We start from the raw sequence: 23493 nt of genomic DNA, 5'->3' as shown, positions 1-23493 counted from the left end.
CCTCAGCACTGGTGTTAGCTATAGGTTTGTCAATGCTGCCGCCCCTCCCGCAAATCAAGGCATTTTATAACCGTTCTTGCATTGGAATAGCAGCAGTGGAAACATGTCAGATACAAACATGATTTCTCCATCAGGTTTTTTGATGAAGCCTTTTCTGACTTGCCATGTTTTTAAAAAGAACATCAATGATTTAAAGAAACCAGAAACTTGTTATATTTTTCTTGTACTTCAGCCTTCTTAGGTCCACCTTCCTTTCCTCCTGCTGGCACTTCTCAATCACCCTAGCAAACTGCTGCACAATGTAAGTCAGATGCTTTCAAATTAGCAAGGCTGCTAGAAATCTGTTACATATCATTTGGTGTCACTATTATGCATGGCAAGCTGCTCCAGCCTCTTACTGTAATGAAATACACTCAGAGGACCTAACCTTTTAAAAGAATGCACATGTTGTGTTCCATTTACTTGGCCCAACATGCAGTGTGCCTCCAACACACTGGGTTTAATAACTTCTTTGACAAGAGGGGCTTGTGTCTGATATGTCAGGAAAAATGACTGTGGGCGTAGGGCTTTATTGTTCATACAACAAAAATGCATTGCCCCCTGCTGCTAATCCTGTGTAATACAGGCAGTTCCCGAATGGAATAATGAGAATGCAAATGAAGCTTAGGCTTCTTATGTTAAATGGGAGCAGCTTTATGTAAAACAGATGATTACTACAAAAATTATATTCTTGTTAACCTTTGAGAAGCTATATCTAAGTATACGTTAAGGTAGTAGTGACTGATAGTAGTAAATACTGGGTAGGATCATTTGAAATCCTGGCACAGATGACAAACTTGTTTGAGGGATGAGCATAACAGAGGTAGCATCCTAATTAGTTTGTACATAGCTGATGGATGGTACAGTGAAAGATATCTTGCTAGATTCATTGTATTAGTTTTCATTAATTACATCATATAGTTGCATGTAACTAAAAAGTAGATTGGGGAAGGGAAAAAAGCATTCTTTTTGTTTTCATATGAAACATCCATGTGTCACAACACAGAACAGCCATTCCATCAGTGTCTGAGAGAAGCAGAAATGACTATTCTAAAATGGTACCCGCAGTTTTCATAAAAGCTTGATTAATAAGGGACACATTTTTAATTGACGGAAAGATTCCTAATTGTTTACCCATTTAACGAATCCAACTAACATTCTTTCCTAGTGTTCAAGAAATGTATGCTTGTGGGCCATAGTGCCCACAAACACCTTTCCTGGTGCCTGCCAAGTGTTTTTAGAAAGTGGGAAGGGCTTTTGCCCAGCAAGGATTATGATTGGCCACTGGAGATCTGATTGTCAGCACAAATTCAAAAAAAAAATATTTGCTTCAGCTGCTGCATGTGAACTATGTGACTGAAGGTAAGCTTTGTGTAAACAAGAAAATGAACAATGTGTTCATTCAAAAAGGCATCCTGAAACATAAAGAGTTAGTTTTAGAGTTATATATTAACTACCCTCCCTGACATGTTATGGTTGGTTCCACCTAACGTGACAGCCATTTTGTGGTTATGCCCACCACTCTGGGTCAGAATTCCAAAGGTGCCTGCTGGCTGAAAAAGGTTGGGGAACGCTAATGTAAGCAGCTTTAGGTCTGCACTGGAGAGAAAGGCAGACTATAAATGTAAATAATTCTGCAAACCAGAACTGTGTTGTTTGCACTCTGTATCATAGTATTGTATTGCATTGTTTTCTTATTCTGCAATCTGCCTTGAGTCTCAATGAGGAAGCTGAACTAGAAAGGAAGGAAGTAAATAAATAAATATCAGGGAGTCACTCTGACAGTGCAGTTCTAAACAAAGCTACACCCTGCTAAGTCCATTGAACCAAGTGGGCCTAAAAGGGTGTAACTCTGTTCAGGATAGTGTCAGAGAGTAGCCATGACGGTCTGCAGTATAGGAAGGGAGCTTGAACTCTCAAAAACGTATACCCCCAAATTTTTGTTGGTCTTTAGAGTGCTATTGGACTCAAATCTATATGTTCAGGATGGCACTGAGAGACAAAGGGTGCATTCCTTGGGGGGGCGGATTGGCTTAGGAGGTGCCATGACCCCTACGCCAGTGTCCATGCCACTTGCGCCGTCTAAACTGGCAAAGACGCCAGCGTAGGGGCACTTACACCAGCCCCTCAGGACTGTGGTGGCAGCGTGGTCCATGGACGCCGGCTCGGTGTTACGCCAACGCCTTCCCAGCGGAGTCCCAGGAGGCGTTCCCAGGGTGTTTTGGGGGGGCTGAGCTGCCATTAGGCAGCTTCCTAACCACTTCCAGCCCGGAAACACCCCCTTCAGCAATGGTGGTGCTGCACCACCTTTTGTTGGCGCAGCATCACTGTTTCAATGGGGCTTCCCCCCCTTTTCCTAGTTTTAGTTTTTAAAAAGCCCCCCCCCCCCCGCGGCAAAACCTCTTTGGAGGCGCTGTGGTACTGCCACAGCTGCGCCCTGGCCACTGCAGCTCTCAGGAATGGACTGTAACTTTGGTTTGTGTCATCATTGCTCTCTAAAGCCCACTTAATCAACACTGACTTACCTTTTGCATTATGCAAGAACTTGAATGAAATTCATGAATTCAAGTCTTGTACCTTCCTGAATACAGTACTCCACTGAGAGGAACGGTTCTCATTTAGTGGTATTTAATTAACAAAACCAGACCTTTCTCTCAGCAAAAAACCTAATTTTCAATAGATGTTTAACTCATTAATTCCTGACAAGAAATCTTTATAACTTTCAACGCAGCCATTGATTATTTCAGAAGCCTCAATTCCTCATCTGTAAAATGAACATAAACGGTCCTTTAATGTTGTTGTGAGGCTAAAAGCCAGATAGTGCTTTTTTGATGTGTGAATTATAACTGTCATAGAAGTCATAATAAAGTAACACATTTTATATAATAAAAAAAATTAATAGCATCAAAAAAGAAGAGAAGAACTTGAGATATTAAATTTTCACATTTAAAAAAAGAAGAATTTGGTATTAATGGGACCTACAGTAAATGTTTGGATTTTTTTTATTAAACTTTGGTGGTGTTCACACCAATCTAAAATTTACACTGTGAATAATCCTACCAAATGAGTTAGCCCTCTAAAGAAGCTTCATGCAAAAGTTCACAGTGTTTTGTTCGAACATATTACTCAGACCAGGAGTCTTATACCTTGACTGTATGCTTAACAGCAGGAGTAATTTTTAGACTGGTGCAAATACCACAGAAAGCTGACAGCTCGAACCAGTGCCGTGATGATGTCTTCCTAAGCGCAGAAGGCAGAGCAGGAGAGACCTGCTATGTGTGTAAAGTGCCGTCAAGTCGCAGCTGACTTATGGCAGCCCAGTAGGGTTTTCATGGCAAGAGACTAGCAAAGGTAATTTGCCATTTTCTTCTTCCCCATAGCGACCCTAGTATTTCTTGGTGGTTCCCCATCCAAATACTAACCAGGGCCGACCCCGCTTAGCTTCTAAGATCCGATGAGATCAGGCTAGCCTGGGTCATCCAGGTCAGGTCAGACCTGCTATACCAGCTGCAAATGCATTTTGAAAGCTCATTATCAAAATATCAGGGCTGCATTTACCTAACTGGTTTAGTAACAATAGAAATTCCTTTGGCATACCATGGGTGAATTATTCCAAACCTCCCTCCTTCCAACACACACACACAGCATCTCTACCCAATACCCTTGTACAATGATCCTGTACTGCACCAAGAAACTGAGATGGTTTCCAATACAGCAGGATGCTCCTGTGCCGAAATGTCTTCAGCTTGTTTGTAATTTCAGCCCCACAATGCACTCTGGCACAGTGTCATGTTTGCCATGTCTTGTACATTCACCTGCTAATGCAGCATCTCACCGTAGGCTCATGCTATTAACACGTCTACATCTGCGGGAATCCCATGGCTGCAGGTCCACGGCCCTAAACTGTCATGTGCTTGGGTCTGCAGATGGACAGCAACAAATGACCAGCTGGGTCAGATGCAGTAGCTGATCAGTCGTTATTTACTGTACATGGAAGCTAAAAGGAAACTACAAGGAAAGAGAAAGAAATGGAAGTCTTGCAGGAAGAAGCATGGGAAACTAGAGGTTCTGGTTGTAACTGTTAAAAAAAACATTGGCATGTAATGATCAGGGACAAGTGTAGAATGAGTACAGGATTATGGGGGAAGTATAAAAAAGTCATTCAACAATCCCATATAGGATCACTAATAATAATAATAATATAATAGAAAAGTCAATCTACTATAGATTCAATACTCCATATACATATAAACTGTACTGATTTGAAAATCTAACCTAATATTGCCCGTGAATCTGCCAGTGTGCTTTTGAGTACATGTTGGGCACAGGCATTTCCCCCCTGCACCAAAGCTCAGTTCAGCCTTTTCAATTGTTTCCCTCCGACCTCCTAAATTTTTGCAGTCTCGTGTATGAGCTAAAGCTTCCATGCTTTTACCGAGAACTCTAACCCACGCAGGCTCGTACCGGAACACAATCTTGCGGGTCTCGAAGATGCCACAAGACTGCAGTTCGCTTTCGTTAAACAGGCGAACCCGCCCTCCCCGCGGGAACTTGTCCCTTCGGGGCGGCACAGGTTGGACTAGAGAGAGGGGGTGTGTTCGGCCGGCAGATATTCTGCATATTGAGGAGACAAGGCGGTGCGCCATAGGCCCAAAGCTGCAAAGTTGGAGAAGGAGGACGAGCGTGGAACAGGCAACGACAGAAGGGAAAGCGCGCCTACCGGGAGAAGAATTCCTAAGGAGGTGGGGAAGAGGCTGTCAATCTATTACCGAGTCCCCTTGCAAGACTGGTCTATGCAGCTAAATAAAAAATGTCTGAGATACCAGACAAGAATGACTGGAAAAATAAAATGTTTGAACGAGCAGAAATGGCTAAACTTACTGCTTTAGTAAATCAAAAAGACAATGAAGAATATGTGAGAGAATGGGAGGCATGGATAACATATTGTGAAAACGAATTAAATAGGGGAAATGTTGAAGGCTATGATTTAATCTAATTCAACTGATCAACGTTGAAAGGATGAAGTATTCAACAATTAAAGTATATAGGATGATTATATGTAGTTTATAGAAATGATAGAATGAATTAGAATGAATTAGAAAACAAAGACAGAGGGGATGACATAGATATTAATTTGACAGAGGAGGGGAAGTCAGAAAAGTCAGTACTGATTAGGCTGATTAGTTTGAAATGGTTTTATTTTATGTAACTCCGAGGATGACAATGTTGAAACTGAATGTGACTTAATAAGAAAATTATATATATATTATTATAGATTTTTATATAGATTTTTATATATATTTTATATATATATAGATATATCTATATCTATATCTATATCTATATCTATATCTATATCTATATCTATATCTATATATATATATATATATAAAATATCTATCTATCTATCTATCTTACCGAGTCCTCGAAAAGCCATAGAAAATGTGTAGCCACGCCCCCATGCAGCCAGCCAATCCGCCGACGCGTGGGGGCAGGCCAGTCGGAAACCTTCGACAAGCGGTAGCCAATCAGCCCGGGCTGGGCTCTCTCCGCCTCCGTTCTGCCCGCCTCCCCCTTAGTCGTGCCCGCAGATCCACCCCCTCCTCTCCGCATTGGCTGCGCAGCTGCCTGGTCCGTCTTGCACCGCAGCCCCAGCAGCCTCCTTCAGCGCCGCCGGGGAGCCATGACGGACCGCTCCACCTTCGACACCAACGTGGTCACCCTGACCCGCTTCGTCGTCGAGGAGGGGCGGAAAGCGCGGGGCACCGGGGAGCTCACCCAGCTGCTCACGGCCATCTGCACCGCTGTCAAGGCCATCTCCACCGCCGTGCGGAAAGCGGGCATCGCCAACCTGTGAGTCCAGCAGCCTTTTTCCTCCAGGGGAGTCCAGCCCGCCCATTTGCGTTGGGCCCTCGCGACTCCTCTCCGCGCGAATGTGGCTTGTATGTAGACCTTGGGCGAAAAGGCACGGTCGCTTGAGCCTCCTTTCTTCCCTGTTCCAGCCAGGAACATTCGTGCGTTCGATCCTGGCTGGATCCTGGCTGGAACAGGGAAGAAAGGAGGCTCAAGCGACCGTGCCTTTTCGCCCCTTCTCTCGTCTGTCCTGAACTTCCGCAACCACGCGCCTTTACTGTTTCTGGGGATTGCTTCCCCCCCCCCCCTTGAGTCTCTGGAGCAGCCCGGGGTCTCGACTAGACAGACCAAACCACATCCCATACCCAGGCCAAATCTCTGATCTCTTTCATTGCACATCATTCCTGCCGGAATGTTTCTGCATCAGTAAGTGACACCTGTTTCTGGGCACTCTTTCTAACACATCTGCCTTCACCTGGGTGTCTCTCTGTCTCTCTCTCTCTCTCTTTTCAGGCCCTGCCCACATTCTCAACATCCTGGTTGTGTTGTGTACCTGCCCACACAATCCTGGGTGTCCAAACCTAGTCAGCAGGAGGAAGAAGCCTATTATCTTGCCAATAATATACTATTAATGTAATAGCAGCCAGTGTTGCATTGAACACATATGAACACATGAAGCTGCCATATACTGAATCAGACCCTTGGTCCATCAAAGTCAGTATTGTCTACTCAGACCGGCAGCGGCTCTCCAGGGTCTCAGGCAGAGGTCTTTCACTTCACCTACCAGCCTAGTCCCTTTAACTGGAGATGCCGGGGATTGAACCTGGGACTTTCTGCATGCCAAGCAGATGCTCTACCACTGAACCACAGCCCCTCTCCCCCATTGTGGTTAGAGTCACAGAAGAGGGATCTGGCAGATCTTGCTTCAAATCCAGGCACATGTAGCTTGCTGGGTGCCCCTGGACCAGTCCTCCTGCCTCAGCCTAATCTACCTCACAAGGTTGCTGTGAGGAAAAATGAGGGAGAGCCATGTAAGAAAGGGCACAATAAAAAGATACTGGATAGATCTAAAAAGATTGCTATGCCTAGGGATGCCAGAGCCCCTTGTGCTCTACTTCCATGGTCATTAACCTACATTAAATGTGTGTGCAAATTTATATCTATAGCAAAAGATTCATCTCTCTGTTTTCTGCATTATTTGTATGCCCAGTTTGGTCCTATTCAATCATCTCAATTTCTAAACAAGTAATATTTTGTAGCTAATTGAAAATACGTTAAACTTGCTGTACTAATTTTGAGCGCTTACAGGGAAGAGAACTTTGTTTGACCTTGTCTGAAAAATTTGGATGAGGCAATGTTTTCTCTAAGGTATGGGTAGCGAGCTTCTGTGTTTGTAATCTTTTTACAAAAGACAACAACCTGGTGGGGCAGATCACAGAATGAAGCGCCTTGTAAGGGGAACGTAGCCTCTTGTAAGCAAGCTGTGGTGCAAGGCCATCTTTTTTGGAGTGCAGCCATAGGGAATGATTGGGGGAAGAGATGCATGTCTGTTGGGGCACGCTGGGTCCGACCCCTTTACCAAAGGGTTATGATGGTCCTTTCTGTCCCTGCAGTTAAGTGAATTTACCTTAGTGACCAGCAAGCTGAGCCAGTGCAGCAACAGTAAGCAAGTAGTATGGTCTGTTAATGTGTTAACTAAATGTTTTACTAGGAAGCTGTTATCATGTTCTTCTGTGTGATAATTGCATCCCTAACATAGGGCACTATTAGCTTTTTATATGGATTTATAATCATTTTAATTATAACTGCATATATTTTAGTATAATAATAATAGAATAGTGAGTAGAGCCATCATGTTGTATCGGTTAGTGCGCAGGACTAGGATCTGGGTGACCCAGGTTTGAATGCTCAATCTGAGTGACCGTGGGCCAGTCACATACTTTCAGCCACACCTACCTCACAGGGTTGTGATGATAAAGTGGAAGAGACTCCAATGGGGAGAAAAGCAGGGCATAAATGAAGTAAACAAACTGTTGTACAAAAAGCACTTTTTGAAAAATCCAGGAGGAGCCACAAGCTTATAAGAGTATAGAATGGGCAGCGTTGCTGCCTTGAAGCAAAACAGTTCAGGATACATTTATAATGTTGCTTCAGGCATCCATGATTTACCCTTGGTAAATTCAGCTTTGATGGTGACTTTAAAGGACAAACAAGGGAGGGTGTTTTTTGAATGGAAAACCCCATATTTGGCAGTTTGATGGGGCAACTCATTAACTTGAAACTAAGCATGTGCCGAAGTCTGGATGGCCACAGACGGATTTAAGTGGTCACCTGGCTGTGTCAGGGTGATTCAAGAGAAAGAACTTCTAGCCATTTAACTCTCTCGGGGGTTCTGTTCGGGAAATGAAAGAAATAATTCTTCCCACCCTTTTTACAGCTACTTTCAATCTAAAGCTGTCTTAAATTATTGTAAAAATACTATTTGATATGAAACCGTTTTCCTTGAGAGAAATAGTGGCATTCTGTGAAGAAAATGATATGGTGGGACCAAAGTCCCACTCAGAAGTTGTGCTGTGTGTTATATTTATATAGAACCATATGGCTAATAAATAATCTCCTGCATTTAGGACAAGCCATCCTCCTTAGTCATTGTCTGGAGTTCTTTTTCCCCCCTCTTGGTTCAGTTATGGGATTTCTGGCTCCACCAATGTGACAGGAGACCAAGTGAAGAAGCTGGATGTCCTTTCCAATGACATGGTGATCAACATGCTCAAGTCCTCTTTCACAACTTGTGTGATTGTATCAGAAGAAAACAAGGACGCCCTCATAGTGGAACCTGACAAACAAGTTGGTACCCTTAAAATATTTCCCAATGGTTACGTTCATGTTGTCCTTTAACACATGCTATCTTTAAATGTATAAAAATTAACCAAAATACAGACTCCACAGGACAAAGGGCAGTGCCTTTCTGAGTTTAGAAAAAGCGAGCAGACTCTGGAGAGCTGAACTTCGCTTTATGGGAGATATTTTTTTTGGTAAAAGATATTTTTATAAATATAAATAGAACATAAAAGAAAAGAAAAATTAAAAGCCAAATCATGACAGCAGTTACAATTAAATTGATTGCATTAGAAGAAAACAAAAACATAATAACGATATAATGAACAATATGCAATAAAAGACAATAGCAATTATGAGCAGTATATAATAAAGCAATAATGTCCATTAAACAGTAATTATCCTAATATTCTTAGCATAAGACATCAAATACTTTAAGGGAGAGATTTGATTATCAGGAGAGACTATTCAATCTTTCACTTCTTTGCAGAAAATGTCATCCATCTTTCCACTCCCCCCACCAAGTCAGTTTAAACCGGAGTGAGTCTGGCTGGAGAAAAAGACAGCCTTGAGGAGGCATTTGCAGAGAAAAACTGGTGGTTGCAGAAGTGGTCAAACCTCATGCTTGCTTTTCTCTGTAAGGACCTCTGGCTTCACGTTTCCCTTTATCTTGGCAAATGTAAGGTTAGGGCCTTACATTTGTCACTGTTCGTTTGACCCCAGTTGTTGATCTAGCCAGGATTTCCTGGATGCAATTTTGTGAACATCTGTATTTAGTATATAGATATTGCATATAGTATATAGATATAGATATTGCAAAAGCCATACATTCAGGAAGTTGAAGGAAGTTGAGAGGGCCTGAGGAGACAAATCAGTTTCTGAGCACTTGTTGGCCCCCACAGGAATGGGCTCAAACAGAAAGTCAGGCAAAGGACAGCCTCTTTCCTCCTTACGTACATGACAGCCCAGACAGTTCAGAAGAAACATAAGCACTAATTGTTTTTGTGTATTTTTATGTTACCCAGAATGCTAAAGATCAATACAGAAGTGAAAGAAGTTAAAGAATAACTTGCTATGTGTAAATTCACCAATTGTCTTGAAATTTGTAGGGTGAAAGTGTGTACACGTTTTGAATTAAAGTAGCAGGTCAACTAATATTTCTCTCTCCTATCTTGCAAACTTATCAGAGGGTTGCAACCGGACACAATCTGCCAGGAAGCACCTCCTATGCAAGCCTCAGTGCAGTGCCTCAGACTTCTGTGTAGCCCCTGCTTGTTGCAGTGGGACTCATGAAAGCTTCTAGGAGGACTGTGCCCTTATTCTTATTTCTTACCTTGTACACTGAATTCTTGAAAAGATCAGAACCTTTGCAGTTTGCTAACAATGTTCTCAAATGGTTTTGTCGGTTTCTGCAGTAATGTTGACTCTGAGAAATATGTGGTAGGATGACATCACCAAATATTTCTCCATATTTTGAGGTTGAAACAAGCCCCTTTCTTCACGACCTGCAGATCATTGTGTTCTTTGAGTTCCTATATCTAAAACCTCAAGCTGTTTAAATCAGAATGACAAAACTTTACTTGGGCAATAAACTCCAAACAAGAACATTCCTTTAAAGAAACTTTTTGCTTTATAGCACATCCTTAATAAGACACTTGTTTCTCACTAGTATGTTAGGGCTGATCTGCATGGGAAATCTCAAACTAAACCCTGTAATATCAAATATGCGGAATGGGGATAGTACCCCCTGCCATTTGTGGGGACGACGACAAGTACTAGTCTGCATACATATTGTGAGTGTATTCATATGTTCTTCCCTTCTAGGGTAAATACATAGTCTGCATGGATCCACTTGATGGCTCATCTAATATTGACTGCCTTGTGTCTATTGGAACCATTTTTGCTATCTACAGAAAGGTAAACTAAATGGCTGTTTATGGAAGTAATGAAGAGATATAAGTAATGGGGGGGACCATATACAAATATTGGGTTGGATCTCATCAAAATAATCAACCCATGCAAGAGGTAGGGCCATTCCTCCCTCCTGTGGAGCCCCCCAGCTCCCCCCCCCCCCAATACTGCTCCTGGGGCTCCATTAGGAGCAGCACTTCAGGGGGCATTTTTGGCTGCTTTGGAATGGGGGAGTTGCACTTCCATGCAGTCATTTAGATGGAATCACACCCATTTTATTTATAATACATTGCTTTGTGACCCAGTGTCTTGTTCAGGTCAGTGTCCAAATTGTGACTTGGCTTCTCAAACGCATACTGATGGTGACAAATGTTAGCTGCTATGAATAAAAAGTCTGTTCTGACAGAATCATTAAAGCAATCAATTTGATGACGAAGTCTCATGGGACTTAATGGTGAAATCTGGTTTTTGAAGAAAGGGGAATTGAGCTTGCAACATGGCATGCAAGTTTGCAATATAATCAGCAGTAAGAGTTTGGTTGACTCTAGTGGGGATGTTATTTATACAAGTGATGTGAAGATCGGTGTCTTTCTGAGAAGTAGTTGCCTTGTCTTAGGAACCTGAAATACTGGATTTGCGTGATTTTAAATATTTAAAGGGATGTTATTTAAAGGTAACCTTGTTATTTGTTTTAATTGGGTCTAGGTTCTAGTAGAAGTAGTATGATAAAATCATAGTTTTGATAAAATCAGTTGATCAGTGTAGTAAAAAGGCCTTTTCTTAAACAACAGTGTAGGTTATCTGGAACTAGCCCTTGGGGCCATGTTACTCTTACCCTGAAGTCCCTAAACTGGCTACTAATTTGTGACTCAAAGCACAGGTGCTAACCTTTGAAGCCCTCATGATCTGGGGCCCGTATACTTGAAGGACCAATTCTCCCTGAATATTCCTGTGTGGCAGCTTTTTGTTCCTTCCAGCAGTTTCTGTGCCTCCTTTAAGGCCTGTTCAACTGCACAGATATGGGACTGCTCAATACTTGTAGAACAGCTTTCCAGAAGATGTCCACCCTCCTGACTTTTTAAGGAGGCTATAAAACAGAATTATGCTTTAGAGGTTTGGAGGTGGTTTGAGTCTGGGCAAAAAAGGGAGTGCCTTTTGGGTTAAGAATAGGGTTTACCTACCGTATATACTCGCGTATAAGCCGAGTTTTTCAGCCCAAAAAAAGGGCTGAAAAAGCCGAACTCGGCTTATACGCGGGTCAATACGGTAGAGGGAGGGGGGAGGGGGGAACTTACCTCCGCCATCTTTTCCTGGCTGGGAGCGGCCTCCAGAGGCCCCCTGTGGCTGCGGGGAGGCCGCCCAGCCGCCCCCGCTGCCTTTTCCAGGCCGGGAGCGGCCTTTAGAGGCCCCCTGCGGCCGCGGGGAGGCCGCCCAGCCGCCCCCGCCACCTTCTCCCAGCTGGGAGCGGCCTTTAGAGGACCCCTGCGGCCGCGGGGAGGCTGCCCAGCCGCCCCCGCCGCCTTTTCCAGGCCGGGAGCGGCCTTTAGAGGCCCCCTGCGGCCGCGGGGAGGCTGACCAGCCGCCCCCGCCGCCTTCTCCCGGCCGGGAGCGGCCTTTAGAGGCCCCCTGCGGCCGCGGGGAGGCCACCCAGCCGCCCCCGCCGCCTTCTCCCGGCCGGGAGCGGCCTTTAGAGGCCCCCTGTGGCCGCGGGGAGGCCGCCCAGCCGCCCCCGCCGCCTTCTCCCAGCCGGGAGCGGCCTCCAGAGGCCCCCTGCAGCTGCAGGGAGGCCGCTATGCCGGCCCCACCGGGCCCGCCGCCAGGAGCCCAGAAGGTACTGGTAAGCCTGCGCGCGGGGGGGGGGGGGTTATAAGCCGACCCTCGGCTTATACGCAGGTGCCTAATTTTTCCCCATTTTTGGGGAGAAATTAGGCACCTCGGCTTATACGCGGGTCGGCTTATACATGGGTATATACGGTATATTGGTCATTTTAATGCAGTTTTGATTATTTGATAGTATGTGGCTATTACACACCTTGGGGTCCTTATTTTTCAGGAGAAAGGCTGACTTAAATAAATCTTGGTAAATGAATCTGCAAGTTTTATGCTTGGTAATGATTTTTAAGTAATTAGGTGTTGTTTTATTATAATGCGACTACTGGCTAGCCCAACTGAATGCCATAACTATGGGGCTTGAGCTACATATGAGCAAAGCAGGCTTGTTGCAGCAACTTGTGGGCTTCTGTGAAGCATCTGTCAGATTACTGTTGAAGAGAGAAGCTAGACTAGATGAATCCCTTGGTCTGAACTGGTAAGGCAGTTCTTCTGGACAGTCTTTGGGGACTTCTTCATATTCTCCTGGAAAATAACTAAAAGATACTTACTTTTGTTAGATTCACAGCATTACATCGATGTACTGTTCTGCTTTCTACAATAACCTAATTAATAACCTAGTTCCAGTGTAGTAAACGTCTTTTCTGATCAGGTCTCTGCTTGTTACTGTTGATATTAAAACTATTAAGAAACCAGTCAAAATCATTACAGGTTGAAAGGTTTCAAAAGATATCCATCTCAATAAACTGCAACAAGGCCATCCGTATTAGACTCTTAGAACAGGTCTAGATAACTTATTTCAAAGGAAGATCTATATTTTGTTACAGATTGTTGCAGTTGTATCCCTTGTTAGCCTGAGCCTTGCTGTTCTCAGAAGCACCCATGTTGTGCCAAATGATTAGTTCAGTTGAGTGGGCTACGTTGGTGACATTTCCCTCCCATAGGACAAAACTAGACTTGGACCTGCCGCTGGAAATGGGAGTATGGCTACTGCAGCCAGTATGAATATCAAATCCTCAAAGGGTCACTAATTTCCTGACTTAAGGTGGTTCTCTTTTACTCAAGGTTTCCACTAGTGCACCTTCTGAGAAAGATGCTCTGCAGCCTGGACGTAATCTTGTGGCAGCTGGTTATGCCCTCTATGGTAGTGCCACAATGCTTGTTTTGGCCCTGGACAGTGGGGTCAACTGTTTCATGCTTGATCCGGTAAGTAATGCAGCCATATCCTAAGAAAAGTTTCTTTTTTTAAAAAAAAGACAAAATGTGGGAATTGTTTACAAAGAGGAGAAACTGGATTATCCTGAGAAAAATTAATTAAAAAGCTGGTTCCACTTTCAAAATTGATTCATTTATAGTCCTCCAAAAGCAACAACCCCCCTCATGTGCATGTTAATGAAAGAATAGCTTACTTGTGGATAGTGTTGGCCTTGGATCCTACTTCAATTGTCCTTGCTCAACTGTGGCGTTGGGTGAATCAACCTTGATTCCAATCTCAGTTTCCTGTACATAAAATATGAATAACAGTTCAAAACCAATTATACTCCTATAGGGCTCTGCAAGATGACTAGCCAGGAGCTGCGGGTGCCTCCAAAAAGTGGGGTATGCTACACCTACCATTGAATCCTAATCAGACCTTTCTTGGGCTCCACCCATACACAGCTCCTCCTATTTGTTCTTCCTTAGCTCTGTCCATTGAAACCTTTCTGTTAGCCATAAGAACTAAATAGAAACTCCATGTGCAGAGGCAGTTCATCTCTGAATTCCAGGTGTTACAGAATAAAAATAGGGGAAGGCCTCCACCTTCAGGCCCTGCTGTTGACTACCAGAAACAAAAATCTGAACTGGAGGGAGAAAAGTAACATACCCCAAAGTAAAAGCAAACTGAGACAAGGCAGAGGTGGCACCTGATTGGGTTTTATATTGTTCAGTTTTGTTTTAATTGAGATATATTGTTGGCAGCCTTGAGCCCTTGCTTGCAGAAAGGCAGGGCACCCATACTGTAAATAAATAATTCCCCTTCAATTTGCCTACCTCCTCCAAATTCCTATTCAACCCTCCCCCCACCACTACCATCAATTCGCCTTCAATTAACTCCCTCCAGGACATTCACTTCCTCTCTGGCCTCTTTAAAAACAATAAAAATGCCAATTTTTCTTTCCTCTCACTCATGCTGGCTCTTCTTCAGTGTGGCTGGAACTTGTTTACAGTCTGAACTCCTTTTCTCTTGCCTCCAAGAGGTAGGAATTGAAGAGCAAAGAAGATGTGATTTCAAAAACTGACAGCTGATTTGCCAGCCAGTCCGCCACCACTGTGTTGCCACTCCTTTGCATAACAGTTGTAGGGGCAAGTAGAGAAGGAACTCAGTGGACTTTGTTACATACCTACGCCTCACTGAACCATCAACTTGCATACAAAAGATACTTGGGGTGATTTTAAAAAACCTTTAAACGGCAGTTGGGTGCAATGTATATACTCTATGTAGGGTTGCCAACAGGCCTAGAGAAAAATAAGCTTTTTGTGACATAGAGGTAAATAACATCACCTGATAAACAGCATCCCATTAAACCCTATATATGTACATATGAATGATAAAAATGCAACAGTTAAATCAGGCGTTCCTTGGGTTTTGCTTAAATAGAAGTATTCGCTTATCAACTAGCATAAAATCCAAGCAGTCAGGATAAGCTATTGTGTCTCATGTGAGCTGGTAGTCAAACGTTTCAAAAAATCCATTAGTTTCCTTTACCTTTAGCATTAGTATAGTTTTTTAAAGATCTTTAGCATTTAAAGCATCCCTATATATTCAGTCTCTATTTCTAGAAAGGTTTATCTTCTATTCATCTGTATGTTCACAAGATAATTTTAACAAATGTTCTTGTACACTTTCAGCTTGCATCCTGATGTCTTACAGAGTAAGTGGGGTGTTTATATATGTGTGATATCTTAATATCCTAGTACCATCCCATTATCAAACTCTGGAAATAAAATGCATGTTTTCAACATAGCTCATGCCATACAGTTTGAATTAAAATTATGAGTGTTACCATATTCATTCACTTTTCTAAGAACTGGAGTTTCGGTTGGCTTTAGCTTAAGCAGTTCCATGCTGCTTTTATTCTGTTAAATTTCTTGTAAGCTGTTAAACCCTTTTAAAATGTAGTAGCATTTAAATAACTGCAAAAGCATAACCTCCACTTAACAAATCTTGTCCACGTTTGAACAAGTAATTTGTATGATTGCTCCAAAGTATACTGAGATAATGTCCAAATGGATAATTTTCTGAATTTGTAAAAGGTATTTTTCAGTGCAGTCCTCAGAGTTACATTGATTTCAGTGGACTCAGGAGGCTGTAATTCTGCTTAGAATTACACTAATTACTTGTCAACAGCTTCACAAGGAATTTGTACTAGATATACTTTGTGGGGTAGTGCAGATTCTCTGGCTTGGATCCAAGGAAGCATGATCAGAGCTCCATGGAAGGAACACAACTTTCCTGCCTCCCCTCTGGCAAATGCTGTCCCTCAGAATCAGGGGACCTCAGAAAAAAGCATTTGGTTGATCTGATGGTTAGCAGTGGGAGGGAGGAATCTGTGAGGAATTACTTGTCAGTCATGAGAAAACAGTAGGGTTTGAAGAATCTGACTAGTCAGACTTTACAGACATATTTTTCTACCAGCATTAACTTGGCAAGAGTTTCTTTATACTGTAGTAACTGTTTTATGAATTACAGAATTTGTTCTTGAATAAAGTATATGCTATAAAAAATTTTCTTAGGCAATTGGGGAGTTCATTTTAGTCAACAAAGATGTAAAAATCAAGAAGAAAGGAAATATCTACAGTCTCAATGAAGGATATTCTACTTACTTTGACCCTGCTGTGACAGAGTATCTTAAGAAGAAGAAATTCCCAGAGGTAAGCTTCCACGTTCTGTGAAGAAATTTTTAGTTAAGATACCATGGAATTGATGTTACTTTGAATCCATCTGTATCTGTTTTATATAACTCTGCAATCTCTTCCAAATTTAGGCACACACTGTTGTGTTTTCAGAATAAGAAGCAATAGTAAATGTTGGGATTATTGAACTAGCTATGATATATCAAGCTGCTTTAGGGACTGATTCAAACGCGTCCTGCTTGAAAATCGTTGTGTGTAGAAAAAGACGTGAAAGGTACCTGTGGATTCTGACTCATAGCCATAACATATATCTATGTCACTGTTGCCCTGATCTGGATAGCCCAAGCTAGCCTGATCTCATCAGATCTCAAACTAAGCAGGATCGACCCTGTCAGGTATTTGGATGGAAGACCTCCAAGAAATTCCAGGGTCGTGACACAGAGCCAGGCAATGGCAAACCACCTCTGAACATCTCTTGCCTTGAAAACCCCACCAGGGGTTACCCTAAGTCAGATGTGACTTGATGGCCAAAAAAGGTCACTGTTACATGTTGTAAAATAAGCATGAGTGATAATTGTAAATGGTATATATATACTAAATTGTAGGACTTTTGTAATTTTGGAAGGAAGTCTAAGGCATGTCTGTAGAACTACATAGAAGATTGAGTATACTATTTGAGAACATCCAGTCCTCCAATTCCAGAAATGTGGAATGGTTCCCTGCCTTTTCATATGATTTGCAGGTGTGCAGTTGTTTGACATGCATAGCTGGGGGCTGTAGAATCCAATCAGAAGCAAATATCCAATTGCTATCTGGACCTGTCCTCAGATAGTGGTAACCCACTGACTATATCCTTAAACTAAAACACTTATCCTAATAAGTATTTTATCAAACAATTCTTCTAGGATGGTAGTTCTCCCTATGGCAGCAGGTACATAGGCTCCATGGTTGCTGATGTGCACCGTACTTTGGTGTATGGAGGAATCTTTTTATATCCAGCCAACTCAAAGAGCCCCAAGGGAAAGGTAATACATGTCCTTTTACAAAACTTCATAGTTTGTTGCTGTTTTCCTTAAGCTTTACAACTGATCCCATTTCTAAACATTTTTAGGTGTCCAGTTCTTGGCACATTGGGCAAGTTAGGTTTTGCTTTATTTAATAGAGAAGTACAAATGTACTGGCCCACATGCATTCTCTTCCTATGTTCTTTGAATGGAGTAGCATGTGCAGCTTTGTTGACCTTCCCAGTCTTTTCTGGAGCATGCTCTTTCCACTGTTCATGGTATGGCACCATTGCACATTGGAATAATGTTCTATCATATAAACTGGGTAGTACTCCCTCTCAAATGAGCTGGGAATTCTGGCAGTGTGTACCTTGCCAATGCAAAATAATTATCGGGCCAGATTTAAAAAAATCTGTAAGGCTCATTTCTGGAAGACCCAGAACAAGGCTCTAGACTATAGAGAGAAATTTGTATGCCTTCTGTGAATGAGGCAACAGTATCAAAAGTTGAAAGGTGGCAAGCCTGGACATAAACCCTTGGCCTGTTGGTGCTGTAATGTGCTATAGTGATACCCTATGTGGTCACATATACGTCTTTTCCTTTGCTGTTGACTGTAACACTTCAGGTATAGCTCTCATGGGTGCCTAACCTTGTCCAATCTCCAGTAGCTTCTGAAGTTCTGTGTTTCCCTCAGTCCAAATAAGTACTTTGCCCTGGAAGAAGCAAGGCCGCAACTCTGCACATACTTGGGACTTTGATCTTTCCTTCCAATAGAATCAAGTTAGAAAGGTTACTTTCAGAAATACAGATTACTTGACGTTGCATATGCACATCAGGCTGAAAACATAAATTTTAAAAGCTTGGAGGGGATATGAGAAAAACAATTTCCTTAATTGTTGGGACTCTTTTCTCTCACTGACACTTAGGGCTAAACAGGCTGTGTGTCAAAACCTCGCAAACTGTTTGCGAGGTGCAAGTATGAAGAATAAGCATCCTCCTTTGGAAGGCCAAAAGCGCACCTTGCTGGGATGGCAGGGCAGGGTAGAACATTAAGAGTAAATGAACAGCAGCAGCCTTTTGGACATGTACCTTTGCTTCAGATGTCACTTTCCTAGAAGTTCTTGTGTTGTTAAATATTTAGAATACTGAAAGGCTATCCAAATCAAGCGAGGCAGCATGTGGGCAGATTAAATCAACTGTATTGCTAGTCTGAGCTGGTATCCTTTCAAGACACCTGAAGAAGGGCTGCGTACATGTATTGGTTACTGACAATTTCAAATGGCATTCAAGCACCAGCTCACATTTCAATAATTGAGAAGTAGCAGGTATTGATTTCTGAGGCAAACTTTCCATTGGGAGAGGAGAAGGGGCCATGTTTATTCAGCATAACACTTTAATTTGGATTTTGAAACTCTTTCAATGTTTACTTCACATTGTAGATAAGAGGCAGTTACTCATTTACCCAGTGTTTCATAAACCTTAACTTCTACATGCAAATAGTAGGGATTTTGTACATTATTAAGAAACAGGGTCCTTGTTCTCCTGCATAGCAGCACTGATCAACCTTTCATTTGCCTAACAATACTTTTCTACCAAAGGGACCATAAAATGAGTCTCCTAGTGTAAAACAAAAAGAAAGGAGTCAATATTATCAAAGCATTGGCTTTGTACACTGAAACACCACACCAGATTTTCCATGCGCTTATGGTGCGCTCCTCAGTCCAGCACTTGTGCTTTCATCTTCAGTGTTACATTCACATTTGACCCAGATCTTCATTTGTCCTTTAAAGGCCAGTTGCAGCTGTGCATGGGCCCTCACTTGGATCAGTGCTACACAAGGCAGGGGAGGGAGGAGAAAGGGACAAAACAAATAGTTTTCTATTCAAAATCCCCTGCCCAGGTTTGTTACCATTTTAAAAGAAAAGGGACAGGCCCTCTCCTTTATACTGCATATGGTTGTAACGCCTTCAGAAAATGAATGGTGATATGTGAAAATGTCCCTGGAGCAAGCCAAGCTGAGTGGCTGCATTGGTGCTATGAGCCAATGCTGCAGGGCCACTCAACCCAGCCATGTCAACAGTGGGTGTTGACTTACCCATTGTTTCCTCTTGTAAACTGGTGGCAGTGCAGCAGGAGGTAACTGGGGATCTAATAGCCATCACAGTTGCTGCTGAAGGTTTTGAGCCAAGTGGCCCTGGGGCACTTGCAGAGTTTCTGTCCCTTGACTTGTGTTCCCCTTTTTGCCAGAGGTGCTCTAAGACCACCAGGAAATTTCCCTTTAAGCTAAACAGGACAGTCTGTCCTGATGGACAGCCCCATCTCTTGGTTGAAAGCACGTACTTGATTGCATAAAGTGTAATGCAGATGACTGATAACTCTTTCTCACTGTCTTTTGACTTCTCCAAAAAAATTCAGTTGAGGTTACTATATGAATGCAACCCCATGGCATTTATCATTGAGAAGGCCGGAGGACTTGCAACAACGGGAAAGGAGGCGGTCCTGGATGTCGTGCCAGAAAACATTCACCAGCGTGTGCCTATTGTCTTGGGGTCTCCAGATGATGTAGAAGAATACATAGACGTGGTGAAAAAGCATTCAGCTAAGTGAGGAAGAAAAGGTGGCTGCTACCACTTCAACTACAGTTTAAATGCCTTGGACCAAAGACCATATTGGTGCAATACTACTGACTATGAAACAAGTTTTTGGTGGTGCAAATGAGCCATATCATGAATTTTTATATACATAAAAAGTAAATGTGATTTTGTTGCCATTAAAAGCACATATAAGGGCAGTGACTTTATTTTTGAACAATATGCTGCAGTAGTTGAAGGTGACTTTACAGGCCAGATAAGTACCAATGCAAGCAAAAACGAGTGGAGCCCAGGGGTGTGTTTGATCTGGTAGACATTAATCCATAATGAGAACTGAGTTAAGGTTTGCTTGCTGAATGGCAGCTCCCAGGCCCCACCATCACAGGGAGTTCCTACAGCTGTTGTGATTCAGGGGTTACTGCTTCAGCAGCAGAGATTGCATGCCATCCTAAGGCAGACTATTAGGTCCCATGCTACCTGCTGTTAGTTTCTGATTCCTTTTACTATTGCAGATTGTTGGGGTTTGGCAGTCAGGGACCATATCAAGTGATGCTTTGAGTCACAGATAATTAAGAAAGAGCTATCTGCCTTGCCCCATCTTTGTGCTATTTGCATTTCATATTTGTACTGTGGAAGATTGGAGAAGGAACAACTCATTATAGGTGGGATTACACTGAAGTGCTAGTTTACATGACTGAATGTTTAATGAATTGGGAATCTACACATATACCCATGTAGTCTGTCCTACGACAACGTACTAGAGGATGTGGGGAACAAGGCAACATATAAGAGCCAAGGAGAATATTATTTTTAAGACCACAGGAATTTAGTGGTAGAAACCATCATTATTGATCTGATTAATCAAAATTCTGAAAGCCAACGTTATATGCTACAATGGATGCTACAAATTTTATTTTAAATTTAATCTCAGATGTTTGGTTTTCATACTACTTTTTTCGGACCACAGTTTTCAGGGGAGGGTCTTTTGGTTGTTGCTGTTTTTGTTAAATCACAATACACTGGAATTTTTCTGTGATTGTGTGATTTAACCAATATGTACATGTTCTTGTGGGGTATCAGTAACTTGCAAAGGAGAAAAAAAAACACTCCAAATGAAAACTCTGGCAGATGTTACCAGTGCTACTTGAAACATTTATAGAAAGTAACATGCAAGGCAGGTGAAGCAGAAAGCAGGGCAGCCCAAACCTCTGGAACACACAAATAAATATTGGAATTCTTCTCATTTACACAAGACACAGCTGAAGCAACAGCATAACACTTGATGTGTTTATATCCCCTGTCTCTGCTTTTCATAGCTGACATGAACACAAACAGAACGCTAAAAAAAATGGCACATCAGATTCTTAAGAAGGTATTCATCCATGACATTTCAAAACAACTTGTCTTCAAACTTAGCTTCTAGAGCACCAAATTAACATGCTGGTTCCTGCTGTACCAAGTGACTGAAGAACTTTGGCATTTGGTGAAAGGTCATTAGCTCTTATTACAGATGGTGTCAGTAACTCAACTGCAACTAGTATTTACACTCAATTGAAAGATGATAATTATCTTTTCAGAATAACTTCATCCTGTTATATAATAGAAATACATCATAATCACAGAAATGAAAATCAGACCCATACCAAATCATTTATGAAGGTGCTTCGTGTCTGATCTTCTCATAGGACTGAACAGGCTGTGAGCCAGAGTACTGCATTTGCAGGGACTTCTGATACTCATTTTTGTACCAAGCAGAGCCCATGTAGATTCGAATCTACACTTGGCTATGTAACTTGTGCTGCAGCCTTCAGCAAATCATTCTGCCATAGCCTAATCTCCCTTGCTGGTGCCCTCTGACATCAAGGAATAACATTTCACTTTTGTGAGGGGAACAGTTTTGTTCATGCAATGGGGAAAGCCCGTGTACTTGCAATGTTGCTATTCTTGTTGCAGATAACATGAAAGACTAGCTTGTACGAGATCTACAAACAGTGGAGCTCACACAACAGATCAAAAGAGCTTAATGAACAGCAGATGGGGTAATGTGGGGGTCTTCCCTCCCTCCACAACAGAAGTGACTTCTTGGCTCTCAGAATGGATTGTAGGGTACAGTATGCTCACAGAGAACTGCAGACTCTTAGATTGTGGCTTATCACCCCATCTTAAAAAGAAAAACTTCAGCGCTTCAATACATATTGAACTCCCTGGCTGAGAACACTCTCTGAGGATTTCCCATTCATTTCAGCAGAGCACACTTACATTCCTTCAGGTGTATAAGCCCTTCCATTAAAGTGAATGGGAAGTGATGGAGAAAGCTTCTTGTGTAATGAATCAGAAAGACTGGTTATAACCACAGAGTGAACATTTGCTCCCAAAGCCCCAATCTTTTCTTTCCGAGCTAGCATAGTATCCTGGAAATGATTTTGGTCTCCATAATATATGCCCCATGCCTCCTTCATAAAGTACATCATTAGCAGGCTGCAGTCAGAACCTAGTTTATTTTTCTTTAGGAATACCAAGATCTCAGTACTCAAAACAATGTAAAGTTTTTCAAAGAGTCCATCTGGCCTTCTATTTTAAAAAGCGATGTCACTGTACCCATTGAAAGAACTGGATCAGATTTACAATTAAAAGTCAATAAAATTATCCACTTCAACAGTGCCCTTTGTATTACAAACTCCTCCCCCATTGTTTATTGGCTCTGCTATATTTGGCAGTCTCCTTAATGTGAACAGTAAGGGCCACAGTCTCAGTTTTCAGGTACTGTCCTTCCATTACAGCTAAATAACATACATGTTCTGCTGAGGTGAAAGGGGATGTTGTATCAGTGCTACCCGAAAGATGTTTGTGGCCTAATTTTAAGACTTAATAGATGCACAACTTTCATGGTGGACTAAATTATGCATCAGCACAGTTTACGATAGGATACCGTAGTGCAAAAGGGGTTGTGGGTGAGGTTGCAATAATTTTCTCCACAAAATAAAACACGAGTTCAGTGGCACCTTAAAGACTAACAAAGATTATTACAGTGTAAGCTTTAAATGCACTGAAATGTACATCAATTGGCCAATGATTTTATATTCACAAGGGAAAGGCAGCAGAGGGGTGGGAGGGAAAATGTTACAATGAGAAGCTGGTTTAGAGCAAGAGACAAGATGTTAGCAGAGTGGGTGAGGGCCACCCCCCCAACTGTTGTTATGCAAAGTAGGATCAATTACTCGATTTTACATTAAATACTACTTTGCCTATGGGAATGGTCCTCATTTACTCTGAGTAAACTGATTATTCTTTTTATTGGCTCTTATTTCAAACCATTCTTTCTTTGTAGCATCTCCCTATGCCCAAACACTGCCTTTCTGTTGTGAATATAAAAACATTAACCTTATAGATGTACTCTTCAATGCATGTGATGAAGTGAGTTCTGACTCTTGAGAGTTTATATTGGAATAAATTTTCCACACAGAGCTAACTTCTCCAAGCCCATTGACTTCAAGTGTCTTAGAAGGGAATAATTCTGTTTAGCATTGCAGTTG

The 23493-nt window shown here is 42.2% G+C and overlaps 1 protein-coding gene across 1 annotated transcript; it reads left to right on the top strand.

Annotated features, from left to right (window-relative positions):
• Window positions 1–5722: 5722 nt before the first annotated feature.
• Window positions 5723–20123, top strand: LOC130476191 (fructose-1,6-bisphosphatase 1). The gene is made up of 7 exons (XM_056848072.1): window positions 5723–5892; window positions 8577–8739; window positions 10555–10647; window positions 13537–13677; window positions 16246–16383; window positions 17271–17390; window positions 19785–20123. The coding sequence occupies exons 1-7, from the start codon at window positions 5723–5725 to the stop codon at window positions 19974–19976; spliced, it is 1017 nt and encodes a 338-aa protein (XP_056704050.1). The 3' UTR covers window positions 19977–20123.
• Window positions 20124–23493: the final 3370 nt, after the last annotated feature.

This window comes from Euleptes europaea, chromosome 4, assembly GCF_029931775.1.
Source record: "Euleptes europaea isolate rEulEur1 chromosome 4, rEulEur1.hap1, whole genome shotgun sequence".
NCBI lineage: Eukaryota > Metazoa > Chordata > Lepidosauria > Squamata > Sphaerodactylidae > Euleptes > Euleptes europaea.
The sequence above is the reverse complement of the archived record's forward strand: the minus strand, read 5'-3'. Positions and strand labels throughout refer to the sequence as shown.